Source organism: Ahaetulla prasina, chromosome 6 (assembly GCF_028640845.1).
Source record: "Ahaetulla prasina isolate Xishuangbanna chromosome 6, ASM2864084v1, whole genome shotgun sequence".
Lineage (NCBI taxonomy): Eukaryota > Metazoa > Chordata > Lepidosauria > Squamata > Colubridae > Ahaetulla > Ahaetulla prasina.
Genome location: NC_080544.1, coordinates 7,702,713 through 7,730,459, shown reverse-complemented (window position 1 = coordinate 7,730,459; position 27,747 = coordinate 7,702,713). Strand labels below are relative to the sequence as shown.

The 27,747-nt window shown below is 43.0% G+C and overlaps 1 protein-coding gene across 1 annotated transcript in view; it reads right to left on the bottom strand.

Moving 5' to 3' along the window:
- The window catches only part of SYNPO2L (synaptopodin 2 like), a 71,733-nt gene that overhangs the window by 38,953 nt on the left and 5,033 nt on the right, over positions 1-27,747 (bottom strand). Inside the window, exons 2-3 of the mRNA XM_058188576.1 lie at positions 17,988-18,139; positions 9,542-10,194 (exon numbers count right to left, since the gene is read on the bottom strand). Of these exons, the coding sequence (XP_058044559.1) occupies positions 9,542-10,194; positions 17,988-18,139 (805 nt within the window). The remainder of the gene's footprint in view (positions 1-9,541; positions 10,195-17,987; positions 18,140-27,747) is intronic.

Below are 27,747 nucleotides of genomic sequence, written 5' to 3'. Positions count from 1 at the left end.
CCATTAAGAAAGATTGGGCCAGCCTATCTACAAAACAAAACAACTCCAGCTCCAGGATGATGGGATTATCCTTCAGGGCAAAGCCATTCAGCCACAATAGGAACTGTACAACAAGTCCCTTCATTGCATCAACCCAAGCTTCAACCAAACCTCAGCTGTGACCCCTGCATAGCCCATGGGAGTCTGACAGCAACCAATAGAATACATGCTCTTGCCACAGGAACAGGAAGCTCAAGGACAAGGCCCAAGAGAAGGTATAAATAACCCTCACTCTCCACTCCATGTGTTCAGCTGCCCAGGATCTCAAATCCATGTGGTCCTGTCCATCAATAAACCATCTTTCCAATCAGCCTCCATGTTTCCGGGGTATCTTTCTCCCCGCTTGGAACTGAACCAGGTGGTAATTGGTTCATATTTATAATGGTTGCAGTCAGTGTCCTGGGATCATGTGATCTGCTTCTGCTACCTTCTGACAAGCAAAGTCAATGTGGAATCCAGATTCACTTAACAACCTTGTCACTAACTTAACAAATGCAATTATTCACTTAACAACTGTGGCAAGAAAAGTCATAAAATGCTGCGAAACTCACTCGACAAATTAGCAGCACAAACTTTGGGTTCAATTATGGTCGTAACGTGAGGACTACCGATGTATTATTCTTGTACATATTTTTTTATTCTGTTCGTTTGGTTTTGTTTTACAGTCCTCTTCATCACTCTGAGTCACAGTAGTGAGACGGGTAAACATAGAAATTGTTTATATAAATAAAAACTTAAATAAATAAGTAAATCAAGAATAGGCTACCTAGTAGTGTTATGTATTCATGTTTGTACCTTTAAATATTTGAGCGGGAAATCAGCACGTTGCTGATTGGTCGAAGCCTCCACCAGAACTGTATAAAAGGAGAGGTTTTTCCCCCTGCCTGTTGCTGGGTTCACCCTATATTAAAGAGCTGTTGTCACTACCCTGGTCTCCAGCCTCGTTACTTCCCGAACTTAACATTGGCGACGAAGGTGGGATTTCGAGGCTAAGGAGAACCAGAACCGAGCTGAAGCACGATAGACCCGAACCCAGCAAACCCAGGGCAGAAAAGCGAGATGGCCAGTTACACCGCCCGCCGCTTGACCCGCCAAAGAGAAATGGGGAACGATATGACCCGCTTCAAAGCTTTCTAGAAGCCAACGAACTGCACGGAGTTCCAGATAACCGAAAAGGGCTTATTTCTAAGCCACTGCGGTCCGGAGGTCATCGACATCGCGGAAGCCCTGGCAGAGCCAACGCTGCAGTCGGTGTCGGCCAACTTACAGACTTTACTAAGAAACCACTGCACCAACGCCCGCCCAAATACGCGGGCGGTTTGAATTCGGAGAGCGAAGGCAGATGGAGGCGAATCCATCGGTGACTACATGGCCGCCTAAGAAGAGCGCCCAAGGACTGGATACCGTGACAGACGAGGTGCTCTCGAGCAACTCATCCGAGGTCAAAGACATCCGATTGCGGCGACGGCTGCTAGCAAAGAGCAACCTCACGCTGCCAACGCCTGGACGAAGCCAGAGCACATGAAATGTCATCCCAAGCGCAGAGACACTGCAGAAGCCGGTCCCAAAGGCGCGCGAAGGCAACCCGTGCACCAGGAGGAGGTTCAGACCGAATGACGGTGAAGATGAGGAAGGGTCTGCCGACCGAGAAACGCGACAAAGGGGACCGAGACGAATGCGAAGCTGCGGGTCAACACCAGCGCCAACGCTGCAAGTTTAAAGACGCGACATGTCGGCGGTGTGGGAAGAAAGGGCACCTAGCTCAAGTTTGTCGAGCGCCCAACCTTCCCCGAATTCAAATCGCCAATCAGAGCGGAATCGGCAAGGCGGCCCGATTGGCTCAAACAAAAAGGGATTCCAACCAAACAACTGTCATAGGCCGCGCCGACCAAAGTGGAGAAGAAGATCTTCACCAAGCCAAAATAGAGGGAGTACGGTGCCGGCTTGAAGTACACGGATCAGCGATCACCATCATGTCCTGGGACACTTTGGCGAAGTCGCTGCCGTCCGTCGCAAGCGCCACCTGCAAGCACAACGGCTACGAGTCCACGACTACCAGGGAATCGCATCCCTGTTCGAGGACCACCTCCGTCCGAGTCGAGTACGCCCACATAAAAGACCCTGCCCATCACGATCGCCGAAGGAACTCTGCCCAGTCTGTTGGGACTAGACTGGTTTCGTGCCCTGGGCATGGGAGTGACTGGCATCTACAGAAGTGACTGTAACCTGAAAGACATTCTCTTTAACGAGTTCAAGATGTCTTCAAGGACTGCCTGGGCAAGTACAAGGGGACCCCTATTTCCTTCAACTTAGACCCCAGGTAGCCCCATTAGGCTTAAGGCGAGAGAGTCCTTTGCCCTAAAACCAAAAATCGATAAGGAGCTGGACAAGCTCATAAATCAGGGATTTTGGTGCCAGTCGATCACGCAAAGTGGGAGACGCCAATCGTCACCCCATAAAACCGGACGGGTCAATTAGAATTTGCGCTGACTACAAGGCGACGCTTAACAAAGCCTTACAGAAAAGCGCTTACCGGTTCCAGTGGTGCAACACTTATTGCACTCTTTGGGGCAAGGGCAAGTCTTTGCAAAGTTAGACTTGGCCCAAGCCTACCAACAACTGCCAGTAGACCCGCACAGCCAAGCCCAAACGATTGTGACGCACAGGGGGCCTTCAAGTGCACCCGATTGCAATTTGGGGTCAGTGTGGCACCAGGGCTGTTCCAAAACCTGATGGAACGACTACTGCAGGGGCTCCCAGGGTAGTTCCTACTGATGATGTCCTAATTTCAGGGAAAACATGGAGGAATTGGGGAGCGGTTAAGAAAGGTCTTGAGCATTTTCCGGACAGCCGGATTAAAAGTCAAGACAAACAAATGCCAGATAGGGGTCGAATCTCGATTTCTTGGGCTACCGGATAGACAAGAAAGGAATTCACCCTACTGAGAGCAAGGTTAAGGCAATTAGGAAGGCTCCAGCGCCAAAACAAAGCAGAGCTGCAGGCATTCCTGGGATTGGTTAATTTTACGCGGTCTTTTAAAGAACAAAGCAACTGCTATGGAACCGCTGCATAGGCTCTTAGGAAAAATACTGTTTGGTCTTGGGAAAGTCAGAAAATAGGGCTTTTGAAGCAGTAAAGAACCTGCTCTCAAGTGATAGCCTGCTCATCCAATATCACGACTCATTACCCCTAGTGCTGGTTATGCTCCTTATGGGGTGGGGCTGTACTCAGCCATAGACTTCAAACGGCACAGAAGCCCCTATAGCTCTACTCTAGAACGATGTCCTCCCAGAGAGGAACTACAGCCAATTAGACAAAGAAGCACTAGCCATTGTGTCAGGGGTCAAAAATTCCACGAGTATGTCTTTGGGCGGAATTTTGAAATCGTGACTGACCACAGACCGCTACTAGGGATACTGGCTGGCGACATCACCAACGCCTGTGGCACTTTCGCCACGCTTGACCCGATGGACTATATTCTTGGCGCTTACTCTACAAGCTGCAGCATCGACCAGGAAAAGAAGTGGGGCATGCAGACGGCCGATGCCCACTACCAGGGGCGACCGAAGACCCCACTCCGGGGACGCCCATCCTACTTATTGACTCGTTGGACTCTGGCCCAGTCACATCTAAGGAAGTGGCTCGGGCATCATACCGGGACATTGTGTTAAGGACTGTACTCGGTTGGGTACAGAGAGGGTGGCCCGCTGCGCCGGGCGAACGGTTCAAAGAATTTGTTAAAAAACGAGATGAGCTCTCGGCTCAAGGGGGGTGCCTGTTATGGGGTGATCGTGTAATAATTCCTGATAAGCTAAGGGGAAAGGTATTGGACCTCCTCCACGAGGGTCACCCAGGGATCGTAAGGATGAAGGGGTTAGCTAGAAGCTATGTATGGTGGCCACTCATGGGCGCAGAGATTGCTGAGAGGGTAGGGAAATGCCAAGCTTGCCAAGAGTCCAGACCTCTACCCCCAACGGCCCCAGTCAGAGAATGGGAAAAGCCCCAAGGGCCCTGGTCAAGAATCCACATTGACTTTGCTGGCCCTTTCCATGGCCAAACATTCCTAGTGGTTGTGGATGCATTTTCTAAATGGTTGGAGATCATAATCATGAAATCCACTACGGCCGAAGCAGTAATCGCAACTCTGCGCCACCTATTCGCAACTCACGGGTTGCCGGACACTCTGGTGTCCGACAATGGGCCCCAATTCACGGCAGCCCAGTTTGAAGAATACCTGGCAGAGGAAGGCATCCGACATGCCCTCTCTGCGCCTTTCCACCCTGCGTCGAATGGCCTTGCAGGCGTTCCGTCCGGGCGCTAAGGAGGCATTGTCCAGGCTCAAGCCAGGTGACTGGCAAACAAAATAGACTTTCCTAGCCGTCCAGCACAGAACCCCAAGCACGCCACCGGAAAAGCCCAGCCGAATTGCTAATGGGACGGAAACTCCGGTGCCCACTTGACCGCTTGAACCCCATTACACACCCGAGGGTTACAAGGGGAACTAGAAAAGACAAGGAAATGAGCATAGGCGACCGGGTGTGGGCCGAAACTATGGGGACGGCCCTAGTTGGTTCAGGACAAATAATAAAGATAACCGGCCCAAAATAAATGCGTGGTAGAGCTACCCGACAACCGAGTGTGGGCGCCACATAGATCAGTTAAGAAGCGAATAACTGATCAAACCGAACCAAATGGAACAGATCATGACCAATACCAATTTGAATCCACAGCTGACAATGACCGGGGGCGCAAGACTTAGCTGAGGTCCCAGAGTTCCAGCGACGCCATCAGGTCCCGAGGGAAGCAGCAGGAAAGTTCAAAATTAATCCAAGGCGGATGGCCAAGAAAAAGAGTCGGCCAATAATCCGGAGCCCGTTGGCCCAGAGAAAGAGCTGGGAGGAGACAACAGCCCCTCCGACCAGCTCAAAACACCACCCAGAACTGAACCGCGCAGGTCAGAAAGAACTAGGAGACGCCCAGGTTATTTGCGTGACTACGTCGAAAAATAACATGTAAATAAATATGTAAATAGAGGCAAAGTGTTTTCTGGGAGGGGAGGAGTGTTATGTATTCATGTTTGTACCTTTAAATATTTGAGCGGGAAATCAGCACGTTGCTGATTGGTCGAAGCCTCCACCAGAACTGTATAAAAGGAGAGGTTTTTCCCCCTGCCTGTTGCTGGGTTCACCCTATATTAAAGAGCTGTTGTCACTACCCTGGTCTCCAGCCTCGTTACTTCCCGAACTTAACAAGTAGTATCTTTCTGCCCAAGTAATACCAACAGTAGAAAGCAAAGCCATGGAAAAGCCATTGTTGGCAGGAACAGATGAAAACTTTTAGCATGCTTTTGGGCACAGCACCAGCCTCAGACAGTGAAAGGAACTTAGCAAATTCTAGCTCATCTATAAAGCCCCACCTGGCACAAAGTGGGTTGTTAAGTTCTGGTTGGGTGAGAAAAAAAACAGCTAGGGATTATCTAATTGGGTTCCTTCTTTTAAGCTGTTCCGTAAGAACTGTCAATAAGATTTCCAAGTCATGAACAACTTGCGAGAAAAGCCCATAGAGCAAATAAATGTAATGTATGTACCTTCAAGTCAGTCTTGACTCCTAGGAACTGCCTGGATTAGGCCTTGCAAGGTTTTTCAGAAATGGCTTGTCGTTGCCTCTTTCTAGGACAGGAGTCTGCAAACTTGGCTCTTTTAAGACTTGTGGACTTCAACTCTCAGAGTTCCTCAGCCAGCAAAGCTGGGAGTTGAAGTCCACAAGTCTTAAAAGAGCCAAGTTTGCAGACCCCTGTTCTAGGAGAAGGATTGGCCTATCTATCCAAGGTAATCCAGCTACCGTGGTGCCTAAGGCAGGACTAGAATGCAGGGTCTTTTGTTTCTCACCTAGCACCTTAAGTACTATATTTTAAGGCTGAGTCTGAGGTCCGAAAAGGCTTTTATTTTATTTATTTTATTATTTATTTTATTTATTTTATTTATTTTGTCACAACATCATACAAAAAGATTATATAGTATATAAACATATATATGAGTAAATATTAGGAGGTATAAGTATATATATATATAAGAAGAAGAAAAGAAAAACAATAGGACAGGAACGGTAGGAACGTTTGTGCGCTTATGCACGCCCCTTATGGTCCTCTTAGGAATGGGGCGAGGTCAATCTTCTAGGAAGCTCCACGAGGGGCATGATACCAATGAAGCAGTCAATCGAGTGGGAGGAACTAAGGACTCTCAGCCCACCCAACTCTCAACTACATCCCATTTCAAGAGAGAATTGAGATCATCCCTTAGCAATTTGTCTAGTATAAATACTTGCCTTGGGTTGATTAATTGCAATAGGAAAGAATTCTTTTTTTCAGACCTTCTAACTTTTTGAGATCTTTTCCCCCTAGAAGGTGGAAGCTCTGACTGCAATTTTTTTTTTTAACTGGCAGTCTCATGGTCTTCTTTTGCTGCCCTTCACCAGTGGTGAAATCCTGCCAGTTCTATTTGGCTCGCGCAAACCGGTAGCGCCAGTATCGCGTGGTTCGGCGAACTGGTAGCGGTGGCAGTGCAAGGCTCCGCCCACCCTCCCGGACATCATTACTTCCTGGTTTTGAACCCTCTGCACATGCCCAAAGCCTTCTGCATATACGCAGAAGGTCAAAAATCGGAACGTGACGATGGCGCGCGCACACTTTTGAACCGATAGGGAAGGTAAGTAGATTTCACCCGTGCCCTGCATGCAGGAGAACATGGAAAACAGGTTAGTGAGGGAATTGTGGTTTCTCTGAGGTGGAGTGAGAATTTTTCACTATGATTGCTCATAAGTAAGTAGGAACCAGTAAAAGAAGAATGGAAAAATCCCTATTTGTAGATCAGCGTTTTTCAGTTTTGGCAAATTTAAGATGGGCGAACTTCATGCTGCTTGGGGAATTCTGGGAATTGAAGTCCATGCACCCTAAAATTGTCAAAGTTGAGAAGCATGGGTCTAGGCTAGAGTTTAGGATTTTCCATTCCTGTTTTATTTAGAGTTTGGTGCAATTAGATAAATCCGTTGTGGTTTCCTTAACAAATAGTGACTAAAGCGATATGAACCATTACTGGACTTTTTGTGAGAAACTGAAATTAAATATGATCTGGGGCTTTGATGATTAGATATGGGATTATGGAAATAATGTAAAAAGTTAATCCTAATTTTTTTTTTTTACTCATATCTGTACCAAAGGAAGTTGGAAGTCATTCTTTTTCGGTTTTCCTTTCTTTCTTACACTTTCACTCTTTTTCTTTTCTGAGCCTTTTCTTTTTTTCAAATCTGGTTTTTATTTGTTTATCATTTAGCTTTGTATGTTTTTGATGTATGAAGGATCAAAGACTCAGCCATTATAATTCTACATTTCTTATTTAAAGAAATCATACCAAAATTTAGCATGAATTCCACTGGGAGCCATCTCATGTAAGGCAGGCTCTGAGTCCCCCTAGTCAAAAAGGGTTTATTGATAGAAGAGAATATTTATAACTCAGGGTTGAACTGTGGGGTCCTTGGTGCTCTCTGAGCTTGATGGTTTTCTTGTAGATGTTTCATTACCAAACTAAGGAACATCATCAGTACTAGAAGAGAATGGAGTTTGCTCTTATTTTCATATACTAGTGGCTTACCCTGTCAGTGTTGATCAGTTGCTTCACAAAAAGTGTTTTGATTGGTGCCGGGTCTTTACAGCCTCAGGCAGAGAAGGGCTATTCTGCACCCCTCCCTCAAATGTTCTTTAAAATACAGAGTTTCCTAGCATTCCTTTAAGGTACAGGTAAAGATTCCCCTCGCACATACGTGCTAGTCCTTTCCGACTTCAGGGAGCGGTGCTCATCTCCGTTTCAAAGCCGAAGAGCCAGCGCTGTCCGAAGACGTCTCCGTGGTCATGTGGCTGGCATGACTCAACGTCAAAGGCGCACAGAACGCTGTTACCTTCCCACCAAAGGTGGTCCCTATTTTTTCTACTTGCATTTTTACGTGCTTTCGAAACTGCTAGGTTGGCAGAAGCTGGGACAAGTAGCAGGAGCTCACTCCATTACACAGCAGCACTAGGGATTCGAACCACTGAACTGTTGACCTTTCGATAGACAAGCTCAACGTCCTAGCCCCTGAGCCACCGCGTCTCTCAGCCTTCCTTTAGGAACCTCCAGCATGCAAATTCTGGTTGCTTATCCTAAAAATGAATCCTCTTTACCTGGAGTTTCAAAATTTGCCGTTTGCTGGGAAAGTGTGTAGACAAAAGTCAGTCTACATTTAGTCTACGTCTGACTTTGGGGATATTTCTTCTTAACCAAACAAAAGTGTATTTTCTGTGCAGTTCACACCCTTCCCTGCTGGATCTGGATGTCACAAAGCAACACGGTTCAGGAAATGGAAACTCTGTAAAGATAAAAGTCAAGGTTCCCCTCGCACATACGTACTAGTCGTTCCCAACTCTAGGGGGCGGTGCTCATCTCCGTTTCAAAGCCGAAGAGCCAGCGCTATCCAAAGATGTCTCCGTGGTCATGTGGCCGCCATGACTCAACACCAAAAGCGCACGGAACTCTGTTACCTTCCCACCAGAGATGGTCCCTATTTTTTATACTTGCATTTTTTACCTGCTTTCGAAACTGCTAGGTTGGCAGAAGCTGGGACAAGTCACGGGAGCTCACCCCATTACACGGCAGCACTAGGGATTCGAACCGCTGAGCTGCCGACCTTTTGATCGACAAGCTCAACGTCCTAGCCCCTGAGCCACCACGTCCCTCAGCCTTCCTTTAGGAACCTCCAGCATGCAAATTCTGGTTGCTTATCCTAAAAATGAATCCTCTTTACCTGGCGCTTCAAAATTTGCCATATGCTGGGAAGGTGTGTAGACAAAAGTCAGTCTACATTTAGTCTACGTCTGACTTTGGGGATATTTCTTCTTAACCAAACAAAAGTGTATTTTCTGTGCAATTCACACCCTTCCCTGCTGGATCTGGATGTCACAAAGCAACATGGATCAGGAAATGGAAACTCAATAAAGGTAAAGGTAAAGGTTCCCCTAGCATGTAAGTGCTAGTCATTCCCAACTCTAGGGGGCGGTGCTCATCTCCGTTTCAAAGCTGAAGAGCCAGCGCTGTCCGAAGACGTCTCTGTGGTCATGTGGCCGGCATGACTCAACACCAAAGGCGCACGGAACGCTGTTACCTTCCCACCAGAGATGGTCCCTATTTTTTCTATTTGCATTTTTACGTGCTTTCGAACTGCTAGGTTTGCAGAAGCTGGGACAAGTAACGGGAGCTCACCCCGTTACACGGCAGCACTAAAGATTTGAACCGCCAAGCTGCTGACCTTTCGATCGACAAGCTCAACGTCCTAGCCCCTGAGCCACCGTGTCCCCCATGGAAACTCTAACTGAGGGAAACTCTAAACTTTAACTGATGGAAACTCTACACCAGTTAAAATGAACGTTTACAAAAAGCATTAGTGGGGGAAAAGAAGAGCATTACAGAACACCTACTGGCTTGTTTCGCTTTCTCTGCGTAGCTGGTAGTCAGATCTTCATCGACAGGGTGCTCCACAGGACCTATCATGGGGATCAAGTGGCGCTCCGCTCGAATTGTCCTAGTTGCATGTGGAAGGAGCATAGCTTCTTGGGGAACCGCCATCTCTTCAGCTAAGGATGGGTGTAACAAAACTTCACTCTCTGAGAAAGGTGCGTCAGTCTGATTTTCTGGGCGAAATACAATCTCCCTCTTAGCCACTCCACCAAGCCCTTCTCCTTCTCCACCTGGTGCCACCACTTCAGGTGTGCTGTCGTAGCCACTCTGCTCAGAGACTTCATCCTGTGGCTCACCCACTTTGTTATTTGGTCCCCCCGGGGGGGAGCGGGGAGTCTTCTTGCGAGCTCTCCGATGCTTTTCTTGGGCCATGTTATCAGCATCACTGTCTGTCTCAGCATAATATGCTTCACTGTCCGGTGGGGAGGTCAGGTTCTCCAGGAGCTGCCGCCGCTGGAACTGCTCAGCTTCTGGGGCACTTTGGGGCTCCCCTGTTTCAGAACTGGGTCCCTGGGAGGCTCGGTTTAGTGGAGAAGCAAGCGAGGCAGCTTGCAATTGCTTCGGAGAAGGGGAGCGCAGTAAACTTGGCCCAGACGGGTCTCTGGTCGTTGCCCTGGAGAGATCAGAAAAGGAAGAGAATTTTAATCAGTTGTGTAGGTTACAAGATCCACTTCTGACCCATCACATTTTTGTATCTGTTCATCCTGCTGGCCGCTGGGATGAAACTATAAGGATTCCCTTTTTTGACATTCCACCTTTGATACTTCCCAGAGGTTAGACTGCGTTCTCCAGCTGCCCTCATTTCAAACTCCTTCTCGATGAATCCCTGGCCCTCTGCTGTCCATCTTGATTAATTACTTGGATGAGAGGATGCAATGTGCTCATAAAAGATACCCTCCCATACACATATTTACTGAATCTGCACTACTATTAATCTTCTCATCGTTCCCATCACCAATCTCTTTCCACTTATGACTGTATGACTATAACTTGTTGCTGGCAATCCTTATGATTTATATTGATATATTGATCATCAATTGTGTTGTAAATGTTGTACCTTGATGAACGTATCTTTTCTTTTATGTACACTGAGAGCATATGCACCAAGACAAATTCCTTGTGTGTCCAATCACACTTGGCCAATAAAAAAAAAAAAAAATTCTATAAGAGCTGTATTCCCTACCAAACCTGTGAGATACACGCACATACACACCACACACGTGAACTGCTTAAAATGACCTTGTAATAAACATTCACAGCAAGTTTGTTTGTTTGTTTGTTTGTTTGTTTGTTTATTATTTGCATTTCTATATCGCCCTTCTCCGAAGACTCAGGGTGGTTTACAGCCAAGATAAAACACATATACAAAAGTTAAAACACAATATTTCAATTAAAAATCTGATTCAATTGGCCGAAATATTAAAATAACGAGTAAAACTATAAAACCAAACCATCAATAAAACCACCCATTAAAATAACCATTAGGCCAGCCCTGCTCGGTGAAACAAGAAGGTCTTGAGCTTAAAGGTCCGGAGGTTGGGGAGTAGGCGTAGCCCCAAAGGTAATTCATTCCTTGAATGAACAGAACTGAGTAGTGATAAGGGAAGGAACAGTCAGGGACCTGTGACACAGCAAACCAAAAAGTGTGTACTGTATACACATTATCTCGCAAAGATAGCATGGCAGGCTAACCAGGTAGGAAGGGATAAACAATAAAAAAAAGCCACTCAGGTGGGTTTGCTGTAGCTAAAGCATTCCAGTGAATCAGAATCAGAATAGAGCTGGGAGGGACCTTGGAGGTCTTCTAATTCAACCCCCTGCTCAAGTAGGAGACTATATAGCATTTCAGACAAGTGGCTGTCCATCTCTTCTTAAAATCCTCCAGCAATGAAGCAACCATAATAATAATAATAATAATAATAATAATAATAATAATAATAATAATAATAATAATAATAATAATAATAATAATGATAATGATGATGATGATGATGATGTTGTTTTAATTTGTATACCATCTTTCTCCCAAAGGACTCAGGGCAGTGAACAGGCAGATAAAATACAGACATACACAATAGTTAAAACAACCCTTAAAAAACTGATTTAAATTTGCCCAAAAATTAAAATAATATACACCCCCATAAAATTACAAAAATTTAAAAAAACCCTGCTTTGCTGGCTGAGGGACTCTGGGAGTTGAAGTCCACAAGTCTTAAAGGGACCAAGGTTGGAGCCCCCTGCTTTGCTGGCTGAGGGACTCTGGGAATTGAAGTCCGCAAGTCTTAAAGGGACCAAGGTTGGAGCCCCCTGCTTTGCTGGCTGAGGGACTCTGGGAGTTGAAGTCCGCAAGTCTTAAAGGGACCAAGGTTGGAGCCCCCTGCTTTGCTGGCTGAGGGATTCTGGGAGTTGAAGTCCGCAAGTCTTAAAGGGACCAAGGTTGGAGGCCCCTGCTTTGCTGGCTGAGGGACTCTGGGAGTTGAAGTCCACAAGTCTTAAAGGGACCAAGGTTGGAGACCCCTGCTTTGCTGGCTGAGGGACTCTGGGAGTTGAAGTCCACAAGTCTTAAAGGGACCAAGGTTGGAGACCCCTGCTTTGCTGGCTGAGGGACTCTGGGAGTTGAAGTCCACAAGTCTTAAAGGGACCAAGGTTGGAGACCCCTGCTCCAGATGGTTAATGGAGCAATAAAATGGTAATTAACCTCACCCCCCTCCAGAGCAGTTAGAAGATGAGTGGAAAAAAGGGAAGACCCTGGGGAATGGATGCCATGACGGCAATGAAGTGGATGCAATTCTCACCAGTGGAGAACCTCCGATGGAAAAGCAATGCGAACCGGGAGCATTTCACCCCTGCTTGGATTGCAAAAAGGTAGATACCAAGTGATCGTTAGGAAATTGCTCCTGCTTGTTAGAGTTCAATTACTCAGAAAGTCAATGGGAGCTCTTTAGCCTTCTGTCTGGAATCCTTTCGTTTAGATTCCCACCCTGAACTGTGTTGTACTCAAAACCTGTTGGCCAAGATGGCCTTCAAATTCTGTCATTTTATATTCAGGAAAGCTTCTCTACTTGCTTTTCCTTAGCTTCAACGCAATATTGTGCCTCCTTCCAGCATAGCTAATATTGCAGCACTGGTAACTTGCCATACCACGATTTACAGATATCTGTAATGCTGCCATGGATTGGCAGTGGGGGTTTTTTTGGGGGGGGGAGAAGGAGAGAGAGAGAGGGAGGGAGACAGACAAAGAATGTGTGGCTAGAACAGAACCTGTTTGAAATAGAATCGCTCTTCTCAGTTTAGCTGCTGGGAATCCCTGAAACCCTCCAGTTGTACCAATTTTACATTAGCAGCTGCCGGCTTGAATGACATCACAGCTCGTCTCCTTATTTGTTTCTAATTCAATCACTTAAGCCACCTGCATTAATTACTACCAACCTGCCTTCCATTGAGGACCTGTACACTGCCCGAGTCAAAAAGAGGGCCGTGAAAATATTTGCAGACCCATCACATCCTGGACATAAACTGTTTCAACTCCTACCCTCAAAACGACGCTATAGAGCACTGCACACCAGAACAACTAGACACAAGAACAGTTTTTTCCCGAAGGCCATCACTCTGCTAAACAAATAATTCCATCAACACTGTCAAACTATTTACTGAATCTGCACTACTATTAATCGTTTCATAGTTACCATCACCAATCTCTTTCCACTTATGACTGAATGACTATAACTTTGTTGCTTGTATCCTTACGATTTATACTGATATTGATTGTTTCCTGATTGCTTATTTTTAGCCTATGACTATCATTAAATGTTGTATCATTAAGTGTTAAATTTGTACCCTATGACTATCATTAAGTGTTTTTTTTTTATTTACATTTATATCCCGCCCTTCTCAGAAGACTCAGGGCGGCTTACATTGTGTAAGGCAATAGTCTCATTCTATTTGTATATTTATATACAAAGTCAACTTATTGCCCCCCCAACAATCTGGGTCCTCATTTTACCTACCTTATAAAGGATGGAAGGCTGAGTCAACCTTGGGCCTGGTGGGACTAGAACCTGCAGTAATTGCAGGCAGCTGTGTTTAATAACAGGCTTCTTACAGCCTGAGCCACATCGCGGCCCCAAGTGTTGTACCTTGATGAAGGTATCTTTTCTTTTATGTACACTGAGAGCGTTTCCACCAAGACAAATTCCTTGTGTGTCCAATCACACTTGGCCAATAAAAATTCTATTCTATTCTATTCTATTCTGTTCTGTTCTGTTCTATTCTGTAATATATTCTCTATTCTATTCTATTCTATTCTATTCTATTTCTTTTATGTATACTGAGAGCATATGCACCAAGACAAATTCCTTGTGTGTCCAATCACACTTGGCCAATAAAGAATTCTATTCTATTCTATTCTATTCTATTCTATTCTATTCTATTCTATTCTATTCTATTCTATTCTATTCTGTAATATATTCTCTATTCTATTCTATTCTATTCTATTTTATTTCTTTTATGTATACTGAGAGCATATGCACCAAGACAAATCCCTTGTGTGTCCAATCACACTTGGTCAATAAAGAATTCTATTCTATTCTATTCTATTCTATTCTGTTCTGTTCTGTTCTATTCTGTAATATATTCTCTATTCTATTCTATTCTATTCTATTCTATTCTATTCTATTCTATTCTATTTCTTTTATGTACACTGAGAGCATATGCACCAAGACAAATTCCTTGTGTGTCCAATCACACTTGGCCAATAAAGAATTCTATTCTATTCTATTCTATTCTATTCTATTCTATTCTATTCTATTCTATTCTATTCTATTCTGTAATATATTCTCTATTCTATTCTATTCTATTCTATTCTATTCTATTCTATTCTATTCTATTCTATTCTATTCTATTTCCTTTATGTATACTGAGAGCATATGCACCAAGACAAATCCCTTGTGTGTCCAATCACACTTGGTCAATAAAGAATTCTATTCTATTCTATTCTATTCTATTCTGTTCTGTTCTGTTCTATTCTGTAATATATTCTCTATTCTATTCTATTCTATTCTATTCTATTCTATTTCTTTTATGTACACTGAGAGCATATGCACCAAGACAAATTCCTTGTGTGTCCAATCACACTTGGCCAATAAAGAATTCTATTCTATTCTATTCTATTCTATTCTATTCTATTCTATTCTGTAATATATTCTCTATTCTATTCTATTCTATTCTATTCTATTCTATTCTATTCTATTCTATTCTATTCTATTTCTTTTATGTACACTGAGAGCATATGCACCAAGACAAATTCCTTGTGTGTCCAATCACACTTGGCCAATAAAGAATTCTATTCTATTCTATTCTATTCTATTCTATTCTATTCTATTCTATTCTATTCTATTCTATTCTATTCTGTAATATATTCTCTATTCTATTCTATTCTATTCTATTCTATTCTATTTCTTTTATGTATACTGAGAGCATATGCACCAAGACAAATCCCTTGTGTCCAATCACACTTGGTCAATAAAGAATTCTATTCTATTCTATTCTATTCTATTCTATTCTATTCTATTCTATTCTATTCTATTCTATTCTGTAATATATTCTCTATTCTATTCTATTCTATTCTATTCTATGCTATGCTATGCTATGCTATGCTATGCTATGCTATGCTATTCTATTCTATTCTATTCTATTCTATTTCTTTTATGTATACTGAGAGCATATGCACCAAGACAAATTCCTTGTGTGTCTAATCACACTTGGCCAATAAAGAATTCTATTCTATTCTATTCTATTCTATTCTATTCTATTCTATTCTATTCTATTCTATTCTATTCTATTCTGTAATATATTCTCTATTCTATTCTATTCTATTCTATTCTATGCTATGCTATGCTATGCTATGCTATGCTATGCTATTCTATTCTATTCTATTCTATTCTATTTCTTTTATGTATACTGAGAGCATATGCACCAAGACAAATTCCTTGTGTGTCTAATCACACTTGGCCAATAAAGAATTCTATTCTATTCTATTCTATTCTATTCTATTCTATTCTATTCTATTCTATTCTATTCTATTCTATTCTATATCTTCATCTCAAAGATTTTTAACAATTTGCTGAGACAGAACATTGACAGGGACATAATAATTTTGGATATCTATCTATCTATCTATCTATCTATCTATCTATCTATCTATCTATCTATCTATCTATCTATCTATCTCACATATAGTATATTTAGGGCTTTTATCTTCTAGATTTCTTAGAAATGTTAAATGTTAAACTAATACTATACACACACAGAGACATATTAAAAAAATCTCAGTTGATTCTGAAGTCCATAACCCAATGCAGTTACACCAAGGAATTTTTACAAAGTATTAGTTTAACATTTCTAAGGTAAGAAATCTAAAAGATAAAAACTCAATGCACACAATGTATTGCAATGAGTCTGTATCATGGAATTGCATTTCAGCCATAATATCCGCAATATTAAGGGCCCTACATCCCGAATACTCTAGTACTGTACAGTACCAGCAGCTAGATTTATTGTTATTATGAACTTTGCATAGGAAAAATGATACAAGTGTGACATCCTGCTTAACACAGTTAAGCATCTGACATCCCTCAACACTGTCAAACTATTTACTAAATCTGCACTACTATTAATCTTCTCATCATTCCCATCACTAATCTCTTTCCACTTGTGACTGTAACTTTGTTGCTGGTAATCCTTATGATTTATATTGAAATTGATTGTTCCTGATTGCTTATATGTACCCTATGATTATCATTAAGTGTTGTATCATTAAGTGTCAAATTGCGCCCTATGACCATCATTTGTGTTGTAAATGTTGTACCTTGATGAAGGTATCTTTTCTTTTATGTATACTGAGAGCATATGCACCAAAGACAAATTCCTTGTGTGTCCAATCACACTTGGCCAATAAAGAATTCTATTCTATTCTATTCTATTCTATTCTATTCTATTCTATTCTATTCTATTCTATTCTGTAATATATTCTCTATTCTATTCTATTCTATTCTATTCTATTCTATTCTATTCTATTCTATTCTATTCTATTTCTTTTATGTATACTGAGAGCATATGCACCAAGACAAATTCCTTGTGTGTCCAATCACACTTGGCCAATAAAGAATTCTATTCTATTCTATTCTATTCTATTCTATTCTATTCTATTCTATTCTATTCTATTCTATTCTATTCTGTAATATATTCTCTATTCTATTCTATTCTATTCTATTGTATTTCTTTTATGTATACTGAGAGCATATGTATCAAAGACAAATTCCTTGTGTGTCCAATCACACTTGGCCAATAAAAATTCTATTCTATTCTATTCTATTCTATTCTATTCTATTCTATTCTATTCTATTCTATTCTATTCTATTCTATTCTATTCTATTCCATTCCATTCTATTCTTAGAAGAGACTATCAAAATGCTGTGCATTAGCTAAATGGCCTTCAGCCTGGTCTGAAGGCTTGTGCATCAGAGTCTCATGGATCTCGTTCTGGTATGAACATTTCCACAAAATATGTAGAATAGAATAGAATAGAATAGAATAGAATTTTTATTGGCCAAGTGTGATTGGACACACAAGGAATTTGTCTTGGTGCATATGCTCTCAGTGTACATAAAAGAAAAGATACGTTCATCAAAGTACAACATTTACAACACAATTGATGGTCAATATATCAATATAAATCATAAGGATTGCCAGCAACAAGTTATAGTCATACAGTCATAAATGGAAAGAGATTGGTGATGGGAACTATGAGAAGATTAATAGTAGTGCAGATTCAGTAAATAGTCTGACAATGTTGAGGGAATTATTTGTTTAGCAGAGTGATGGCCTTCGGGGAAAAACTGTTCTTGTGTCTAGTTGTTCTGGTGTGCAGTGCTCTATAGCGTCGTTTTGAGGGTAGGAGTTGAAACAGTTTATGTCCAGGATGCGAGGGATCTGCAAATATTTTCACGGCCCTCTTCTTGATTCGTGCAGTATACAGGTCCTCAATGGAAGGCAGGTTGGTAGCAATTATTTTTTCTGCAGTTCTAATGATCCTCTGAAGTCTGTGTTTTTCTTGTTGGGTTGCAGAACCGAACCAGACAGTTATAGAGGTGCAAATGACAGACTCAATGTACAATAAATATCAGAGCAAAACCTGGCATAGCTTTGTACTGTGATCTTTCCATGCATGTGTTCCTTCCGCCTGAGTGGAGGAGAGAGATAATTGGCGATATTTGTGAAATCAGGTAGGATCCCACCAGAACTTTATGAAAAGCTTTCGATGGTGCTGTTCCAGTTCAAAATACTCAATTTATCCAAATGGTTTGGAGTAATCAATCTTTCACTCAGCCCCACCAGAGGATCCCTTACCTTTTAACAACAATGCTGAGGGTATTACTGGAAGAATCGATGATCTGCATGGTGGTGGCATGGGAGAGGCCAGCACATGGCTTTCCATTAACAGAGAGAAGTTCATCGTTTTCCCTTAGGCCTCCACGACACGCTTTACTTCTCTTGCGAATCTGAAAAAAGGAAAGCGAAGTAGGGATCAGCAGTCCAGAACTGCCCCCATCACTTACTCAACTTTTCAATAGGGAATGAGAGAGTCTTGGACAGAAGTCCAGTTAGGCATATCTACAGGGTAGGATAAAAATAAAATCAATATAGCAGGGGTGAAATTTACTTACCTTCGCTACCAGTTCAGAAGTGTGAGCGCACGTGTGCTATGTTCGTGCACGTCTCCTCCACGCATGCAAAGAGCCTTTTGCGCATGCTCAGAGGGTTAAAAACGGAAAGTGATGATGTCAGGGTGGGTGGCCGGAGCCTCCTGCCGTTGGGACTACAAGTTCGCCCGAGCTGGATAGAACCGGCTGAATTTCACCACTGCAATATAGTGGCCATTTTTATGTCACACACTGAAAAATGGTGGGAGTTTCCGTCACAGCATCACGGCCACCCTCATGAATTTAATAAACAAAGAAGCAAAGAAACAAACAAATAAATAGTTGTATAATGTCTAGATCAGGGGTCTCCAACCTTGGTCCCTTTAAGACTTGTGGACTTCAACTCCCAGAGTTCCTCAGCCAGCTTTGCTGGCTGAGGGACTCTGGGAGTTGAAGTCCACAAGTCTTAAAGGGACCAAGGTTGGAGACCCCTGCTTTGCTGGCTGAGGGACTCTGGGAGTTGAAGTCCACAAATCTTAAAGGGGCCAAGGTTGGAGACTCCTGCTTTGCTGGCTGAGGGACTCTGGGAGTTGAAGTCCACAAGTCTTAAAGGGGCCAAGGTTGGAGACTCCTGCTTTGCTGGCTGAGGGACTCTGGGAGTTGAAGTCCACAAGTCTTAAAGGGACCAAGGTTGGAGACCCCTGCTTTGCTGGCTGAGGGACTCTGGGAGTTGAAGTCCACAAGTCTTAAAGGGACCAAGGTTGGAGACCCTTGCTTTGAAGGATGTAATGGGCAGTCATTTGAGGTAATGGGCCTACATATACCCTTTCTTCCTAAGTAAAATAAACCCATAGAGTACCACGATTTCCATACTGAGGGGCACAGTAAGACTCCTGAAGCAGTAAAGCCGTACAATCAAAGACAATGATGCTCCCAGAGCTGAAAGACATGATCAGAGTCAAATAAATAACATTTAAACCATTCTCATTTGATATGTCTTTGCTTTTGCCCTGAAGTGCTTTTTAAAAGGCGTGAGGAAAATCGACTCATTAGACCTGTGATGTTGGAGGAGGTTCCTGCACATTCCTTGGACAGCAAAGATGACAAACGAGGAACTACCAGAGCATATAAAACCAGACATATTGCCGGAAGACAAAATCACAAAATTCCGCCTTACTTATTTCAGCCATGTCACACAATCAAATTCTTGGAAAAGGCAGATCTGCTCAAAATGATCAGAGCTAAAAGGAAACAAGGTCACCAGAAAACCCAGACACCATCAAAGCCAACACCAGCCGGAGAATAAGAAAGCTGAAAGAAACCGTACAAGATTGACATCACTTTTTAAACACGCCAAACTAAAAGCAAAATGCTTTCTAAATCAGGGGTCTCCAACCTTGGTCCCTTTAAGACTTGCTGGCTGAGGAACTCTGGGAGTTGAAGTCCACAAGTCTTAAAGGGACCAAGGTTGGAGACCCCTGGTTTTTTTTTGTTTTTTTTTTGGTTTACATTTATACCCCGCCCTTCTCCGAAGACTCAGGGCGGCTTACAGTGTATAAGGCAAATAAATAATACCATTTTGCACTTTGTGTTTAGGCTTATACGGAGTCATACAGATGTTTTAGGCTTTGCTGAATCAATCCCCCAGAATCTGTCATGGTATAGGGACCCAACAGTTTTTTGGACTTTTTTAATTCCTGCTTTAATTATTTTTATAAATACTGGTAACTCAATCTTCTTCCTGTTTTGTACACAACATTCCTGTGGAGTGGATTAGGCTAAGAAATAGCGACTGGTCCAAGATCATCCAACTGACTTTTATTCCTAAAGCAGGATTAAAACTCACAGTTTCCTAATTTCTAACCTGGAATTCTGGAATGAACAAGGCCAGATGGACTGTCGGCATGGTGCTTTCCTGCTAGGGGAGACCTACCTAATCAGAGTCATGTCACTAGAGAACATCATGAGAGAGTGAACTCTGATGGTCTGACCATCTAACAGAATAATCTAGCAAAATAGTTGGGCAGCGTACCTTTACCTGTAACAGGGCAGCATAAGGGTAGGTAAAAAGATAAAGGTAAAGGTTCCCCTCGCACATATGTGCTAGTCGTTGGCGACTCTAGGGGGCGGCGCTCATCTCCGTTTCAAAGCCGAAGAGCCAGCGCTGTCCGAAGACGCCTCCATGGTCATGTGGCCGGCATGACTCAATGCCAAAGGTGCACGGAACATTGTTCCCTTCCCACCAAAGGTGGTCCCTATTTTTTCTACTTGCATTTTTTACATGCTTTCGAAACTGCTAGGTTGACAGAAGCTGGGACAAGTAACGGGAGCTCACCCCATTACACGGCAGCACTAGGGATTCGAACCGCCGAGCTGCCGACCTTTCGATCGACAAGCTCAACCTCCTAGCCCCTGAGCTACCACATCCCTTTAATAAGGGTAGGGAAATATCTAAAGCTTTTCCATTATTTATTGGATTTCTGCAACCAGGACATTGTTGGGTTAATGTTGGGAGATCCCCAAATCTATACTTCCAAAATGCCATGCACCAATAGAAGCCCTGACAACAAATTCAAAGTTATGGTATTAAGAAAAGCCTTTAGAAAGACTGTAAGGTTAAAAACACAAATTACAAATCATCAAATTGACAGACAAGTTGGAGAAAATATCCAAAACTTTAGAAGATAGACTCAAGATTCATAAGGACCTTGACAGACTTGAATTCTGGATCCTACCCAACAAAATGCGATTTAGCAGTGAGAAAACTAAGGTTTGACACTTAGGCAAGAAAAACCAAAGGCACAGATATAGAATGGGTGGAACCTGGCTCAACAGCAGTAACAGCGAAAGAGATATAGGAGAATATTTGTAGCTCAGGGTTGAAATGAAGAGTCCTTGGTGCTCTCTGGCTTGGTTGTTTTCTTAGAGATGTTTCATGACCCAAATGAGGTAACTTCATCAGTGCAGTGACCTAGGCATCCTAATAGGCCATCCCAAGTATGAGCCAGCAGTGTGCCTAAAAAAGCCAATACAGCCCTAGACTGCATCAACAAAGGGATAATTTCAAGTTCACATGAAGTGATAGCGCCATTTTATATTGCACTAGTGGAATATACACGCATGGAATACTGCATCCAGTTCTGGTCACCACAATACAAAAAAGATGCTGAGGCTCTGAGAAGAGTGCAGAGAAGAGCAACGAAGATGATTTAGGGGACTGGAGGCTGAAACATATGATGAATGGTTGCAGGCACTTGGTATGCTAGTCCAAGGGTCTGCAAACTTGGCTCTTTTAAGACTTGCGGACTTCAAAGTTCACAAAGTTCAAATTTCACAAAGTTCAAAGTTCACAAGCAAAGCTGGCTGAGGAACTCTGGGAGTTGAAGCCCACAAGTCTTAAAAGAGCCAAGATTGCAGACCCCTGTGCTAGTCTAATGAAGAGAAAGTCTAGGGGTGACATGATGGCAGTCTTCCAATGTTCAAGAGGCTGCCACAGAGAAGAGGGAGAAGCTATTCTCCAAAGTACTGAAGGGCAAGACAAGAAGCAATGGATGGAAACTAATCAAGCAACCTAGAACTAAGGAGAAATATCCTGACAGAAGAATTTATCAGTGGAACAGCTTGCCTGCAAAAGTTGTGGATGCTCTATCACTGAAGATTTTTAAGAAGAAATTGGACAACTGTTTATCCAGAGTGGTATAGGGCAGGGGTCTCCAACCTTGGCAACTTTAAGACTCGTGGACTTCAACTCCCAGAATTCCTCAGCCAGCTTTGCTGGCTGAGGGATTCTGGGAGTTGAAGTCCACGAGTCTTAAAGTTGCCAAGGCTGGAGACCCCTGCTATAGGGTATCCTGTTGAAATAGGGGGTTGGACTAGAAGACCTCCAGAGTCCCTTTGAAACCTTTTACTCTATGTTCTGATCAGGAAGTAGAATGAAGAAACCACAATTGATACAGTAGGACTGGAAAGTCTATTAATCAATCAAGCTAAAAATGATAATTAAAGATGCAGAGAGCCATTAAGACAATTCAACTTTCTTTAATTAATAACAACTTGGAGTAATTGTAATTTGGACTGCAGGACCAGTAATGTCGATTGCACCACCTCGTACACAATAGCCCCTGTTAAAAATCACCACCCACAGAGCTATTCATTAAATGGAAGGCAATTGGCTCCTTAAGCGTTTAGCTTCACGTCTGGCACAGCCCCGAGTGTCTCTACAGTGAAAGTGTCATATCTGTTCTTATCAGTTTAAAATGGAGACAGAAAGAAAGGGGAAGTATCTGTTTTGGGAACTATGACCTGGCTAGGAATTTGTTGGACTTTGATCAGCCTCTGGGGTCCAGCTCCTGCTGCCATCTTAAAATAGCCATAACCCATTCCATCTGCTGCATCTATTAGCACAAGTGCCAACACCCTGGTCTTTCTCAGTCTTTGCCCTTCCCCTGCCTTTAACATTTTTTAAAAATGTGGAATGAGAACATGAAACCATAGATCAAGCAAGCAGAGCGAGGAGCTCTCCTCCTGGCCTTACCCAACTACATGTCCTTCCGCCTTTTTGCTCTTTTCTTCCTAACTTTCTGGGAAGAGCATCCAGGCCTCAAAAGCATGAAATGGTGAAGGAGAGGCAAAAATGTCTATGGCTATGTTAGGAATGGGATTGATTAAAACCCAAATGCCCCAAAGCCAAAGAGCATGTGCATCCCCAGGCAAGGGATTGACAGCCTAAATGGAGCCCAGAACATAAAATTTCTTGATATGAATGTCAAGAAAATACTTTTGATATAAATCTTTGATACAGTCTCTTTGATATAATATTTTGATATAAATCAACATATTCCTTCCCTGAGTCTTATTTCTATGTTTCTCTCTGCTTTATTTATGTATCTGTCTGAAACATGATAATTTCCGGTCGTTTTTATATCCTTACACTTTTATATCCTTACACTAAGTAACCATCAACCAACCAGCAAACACCAACCAACCTTCCACAAGAGACTCAGGTCGGTCTCTGAGTGGGACTCAACTAAATAGATCAGAGGTCTCCAACTTTGGCAACTTTAAGACTTGTGGACTTCAACTCCCAGAGTTCCTTAGCCAGCTTTGCTTTGCTGGCTAAGGAACTCTGGGAGTTGAAGTCCACAAGTCTTAAAGTTGCCAAAGTTGGAGACCCCTGAAATAGATGACATCATCATGAGGTGAGCAGAGAAGGCACTGGAAATAAATTTAAGCAAAAGAAATTATCCACAGAGGGACAATTATAATAACCATTAATACACAATAATATAATTGACAAGTATCATGGCATTCCATCTTTCTTAATGGACCTACCATTTTGGTCAGGAAATCAATGTAAGGTTCCAAATTAAAATACCATTAACAGAAATTAGTTTTTAAAATCCATCATCTGACTTAAATTTCAGAAATACAATAGATGCAAAATTATTTACCTAGGCAAAATAACTCAGTGCACTGACTGGTACAGCATCAAAAATAACCTTGCCCGGCAATGTCTGTGAAAAAAGACTTTGAATGAAATAAAAAAAAAAATCATTGCCCAGAATTAATTCAGGGCATACACAATCTGCTTAAATAAGTCTTCAGTCATGAAAAATCAACCTCCTAAGGCAAATGTTTCATTGTCGAAGAGAGTTTAGCAGTGGAAATTCTTTAGCGTGGCCAAACGCATTGTTTCTTAGCTTCTGGGGCAAAGCTGACAAACTCTCTCCTATTTCCTACATGACACTGAGATAGTTGAACAGTTAGCAAGTTTTCTTTCAGTCTTGATTTCCTCAAGGCTAGATATATGCAACACTCCCATCTGGTCCTAATATACACACACATAAACATACACAGAGATGTATGATATAGGTATATTCCAGTAGTGGGATTCAAATCCTGGCACAACTGGTTTGCTATTGGTAGTGTGTGGGCTTTGTGAGCATGTAGCCCTTCTGCACATGCGCAGAGCATTTTTGATGATGTCTGGGAGGGTGGGCGGAACCTCCCGTCACCGTCACTACCGGTTCACCTGAACCGAGGCAAACCGGGAGCAACCTAGACCCCTTGTAATCTGTGTTCTCCTCTAGAGGTGCTCCAGTTTGTCCAGAAATGGACAGAATATTTGAGGTGTAGCCTAACCGACATGAATAGAGAAGAAAATGATTTCTACAGACCTTGACCCTGTGCTTCTACCAGTATGATATAAGTCCCTGACTTACAACCAGTGTGGGATTCAGCCGGTTCGTGCCTGTTCAGTCGAGTGGGTTGTTAAATTACCCAGCCACCGCTATCAAAGTAGATCCTGGATGCTGCGCTGCAATGGAGAAATGGGCAATGGAGTGGCCGGCTGTTGTGTCCCACTCCTCCGCTGACGGCCGGGTCAGGGAAATCCGAATCAGGCTTGCCTCTGCAGCTCTGCCCAAAGTCCTAGCAAAGTCCTCAGAGTAGGCAGGAGACCAATAAGTGACTTCAGCAAGATAAGTTCGACTTTGCCTGACTCAGAGACTGCCAGAAAGCAGATCCTTTATATAGGCCATGGGGTGTGGCTCCATGACTCAGCACTCATTAAGGCCTGCCCCTCCCTTCCTTCTGTTGCCTCCGCCTATCCAGTCTTCTGATGCGAGGGTCACTCCAATCAGCTGTTGGTAATAAACCCTCCTCAGGCTCACATGCTGTGGAGGAGGGGGAGGGGTCTAGCTGCTCCGTTTGCCTGGGCATGGAGTCAGGGCTGGGGCCGGGAGGTGCTCCTTCTTCTGCAGTTTGTCTGGGCATGGAGCCAGGACTGGGGCCGGGAGGCATACATTCCTCCGTGTTCGGGAGCAGATAAGAAGGCCCCGGCTGCTCTGAGGGCGGGCAAGACACAACACCGGCACGAGGGAAGGAGAAAGCCGCTTTCCCTCCTCCTTCCCTTGTGCCGGCTGCTCCATTGCCCATTTCTCCATTGCAACGCAACACAGCGCCCAGGATCCACTTTGAGCGGGGGAGGTAATTTAACAACTAGTTCGTCTAGGATCAGGTTGGCTTTCGTGGGGGGCTCGACAGCCCACCTGACCCTGGGTGAACCGCTTGTTAAATTATTTGAATTCCACCACTGCTTACAACCATTTGTTTAGTGACCATTTGAAGTTACAATGGCACTGAAAAAGGTGACATGATCAGTTTCCACACTTGCAATCGTTGTAGATTCCCAGAGGTCATGTGATCAGAATTTGGGGGCTAAGCAACAGGCATATATTTATGACAGATGCATTGTTCTGGGGTCATGTGATCACCATCTGTAACCTTCCCAGCCGGCTTCTGACAAGCAACGTCAATAGGGGAAGCCATATTCACTTAACAACTGCATGATTCACTTAACAACTGCAGTAAAAAACTGTTGCAAAAAAGGTTGTAAAATAAGGCAAAATTCAGTTAACAGCTACTTTGTTTACCAATGGAAATCTTGGGCTCTATTGTAGTCAAAGACCACAATTAAGCCTGGAATTGCCTTTTTTTTTCCAGCTGCATCACACATGCTCATGTTCAGCAGTTGTGTGATTTCCCTAAGTCAGCGACATCGTTTTCTAAGTATGGCTGTGCAGTGTAGTTTCCTTTTCTTTTGGTCTTATACACTTGTTCCTTTGATTTTTTTAACCCTTTGATGTTTAGCTCATCTTGTTGGTCCCAGCTTGTTCAGATCCTCCTCAGTCTTGATCCTGTCCTGTATCATGTTTGCTAGTCCCCGTATCATGAAGGGGCTTTAAATATATTGCCCAAAAAACTAATAACCCATGTTTTTGAAGAAATGTTAATTGTAATGTTTTTAAATTAAATAATTGTTTAAAATTGCCTTGCAGGGGCTGTTCTTGTTAAATCCATGCTGGCTTCTGCTAAGGAATGTTTTCTTTTTTAAATGCTTACAATGTTATCAGCATCAGATTAACCAATTTGTAGTTAGTGGGCCTTATTTCTTTCTCTTTTTGAAAGCAGGGATAAAATTAATCAGCTCAACATACACAACCTTTTGGAAACTTCAGAGCATCAAGGGGTGTGCAAGACCTGTTATTGGTCTTGCATGAGTCCAATCCTTGATGGAAAAGTATGTTCCAAAGAGTTGTTAGCACTTCTCCCTAAGGAAGAAGGTCATGTCCTGTTTTCTTATGTTCTATATATTGCAATAAGAGAGGGCAGCCTTCACATGTTGAACATTAGCCTAATAATGATCAGAATCATAAGACAATTGTTAGATGCTGAACAGCTGAGATCTCCTGAATTTATTCCCCTCAGAAAATTCAAGTGCAGCCAAATATAGAAGGGAAAATTATTATTATTATTAACCCTAATAATAATTACAATAACTATATTAAAGTTTAAGGTAAAGGTAAAGATTCCCCTCGCACATACGTGCTAGTCGTTGCCAACTCTAGGGGGCGGTGCTCATCTCCGTTTCAAAGCCGAAGAGCCAGCGCTGTCCGAAGACGTCTCCGTGGTCATGTGGCCGGCATGACTCAACGCCAAAGGCGCACGGAACGCTGTTACCTTCCCACCAAAGGTGGTCCCTATTTTTTCTACTTGCATTTTTTATGTGCTTTCGAAACTGCTAGGTTGGCAGAAGCTGGGACAAGTAACGGGAGCTTACCCCATTATGTGGCACTAGGGATTTGAACCGCTGAACTGCTGACCTTTTGATCGACAAGCTCAGCATCTTAGCCATTGAGCCACCACATCCCTCTTAAAGTTTAAGTAAATGTAAATAACATGAAGTTTAGTTCCTGCCCTGTCATCAGAAACTAAATATGGCCCTAACGCATATCCATCACATAGTGCAATACAAGACAGAGTGGATTAGGCCAAATGTCATCCAGGTGTATAACAGAGTTTCACATTGTACGGAAAGTTCAGCTAGAGCAGGAGTCTCTAACCTTGGCAACTTTAAGACTTGTGGACTTCAATTCCCAGAGTTCCTTAGCCAGCTTTGCTGGCTGAAGAACTCTGGGAGTTGAAGTCCACAAAAAGTTGCCACGGTTGGAAACCCCTGAGCTAGAGAAAAAGAGATAGCAAGTGCCAGGAAGGCCTCATGGACCCATGAATGAAGTCTCAACTTCTGCTCAGAGACTACTTGTTACAAAAAGTAACGCCTTGGGGTAACCCAAAACAGAGGAGAAAAGAGGGCAGGTAGGTCTTTCTGTGGCTATAAAATAATAGGAGAGAGAAAGAGGGCCTTGAGTGAAAGATCTTGTTTTTGAGAAAGGTAATTTTAAATGAGAGAACTATGGATTTGTGGTTGGTTTTTAATCTATCCTTTTGCTTCCTATTCAGATTATTCCCACAGTATCTCTTAGAGCAGGAAAATATAGATTTAAAAGAGAAAATTTGTGGTTTGTGGTTTGAACCGGGGTGAAATGCTCCCGGTTCAGACCGGATCGCCCGATCTGGTAGCGATGGGGGCGGGTAGTTTGGAGAACCGGTAGCAAAAATCCCTGCCT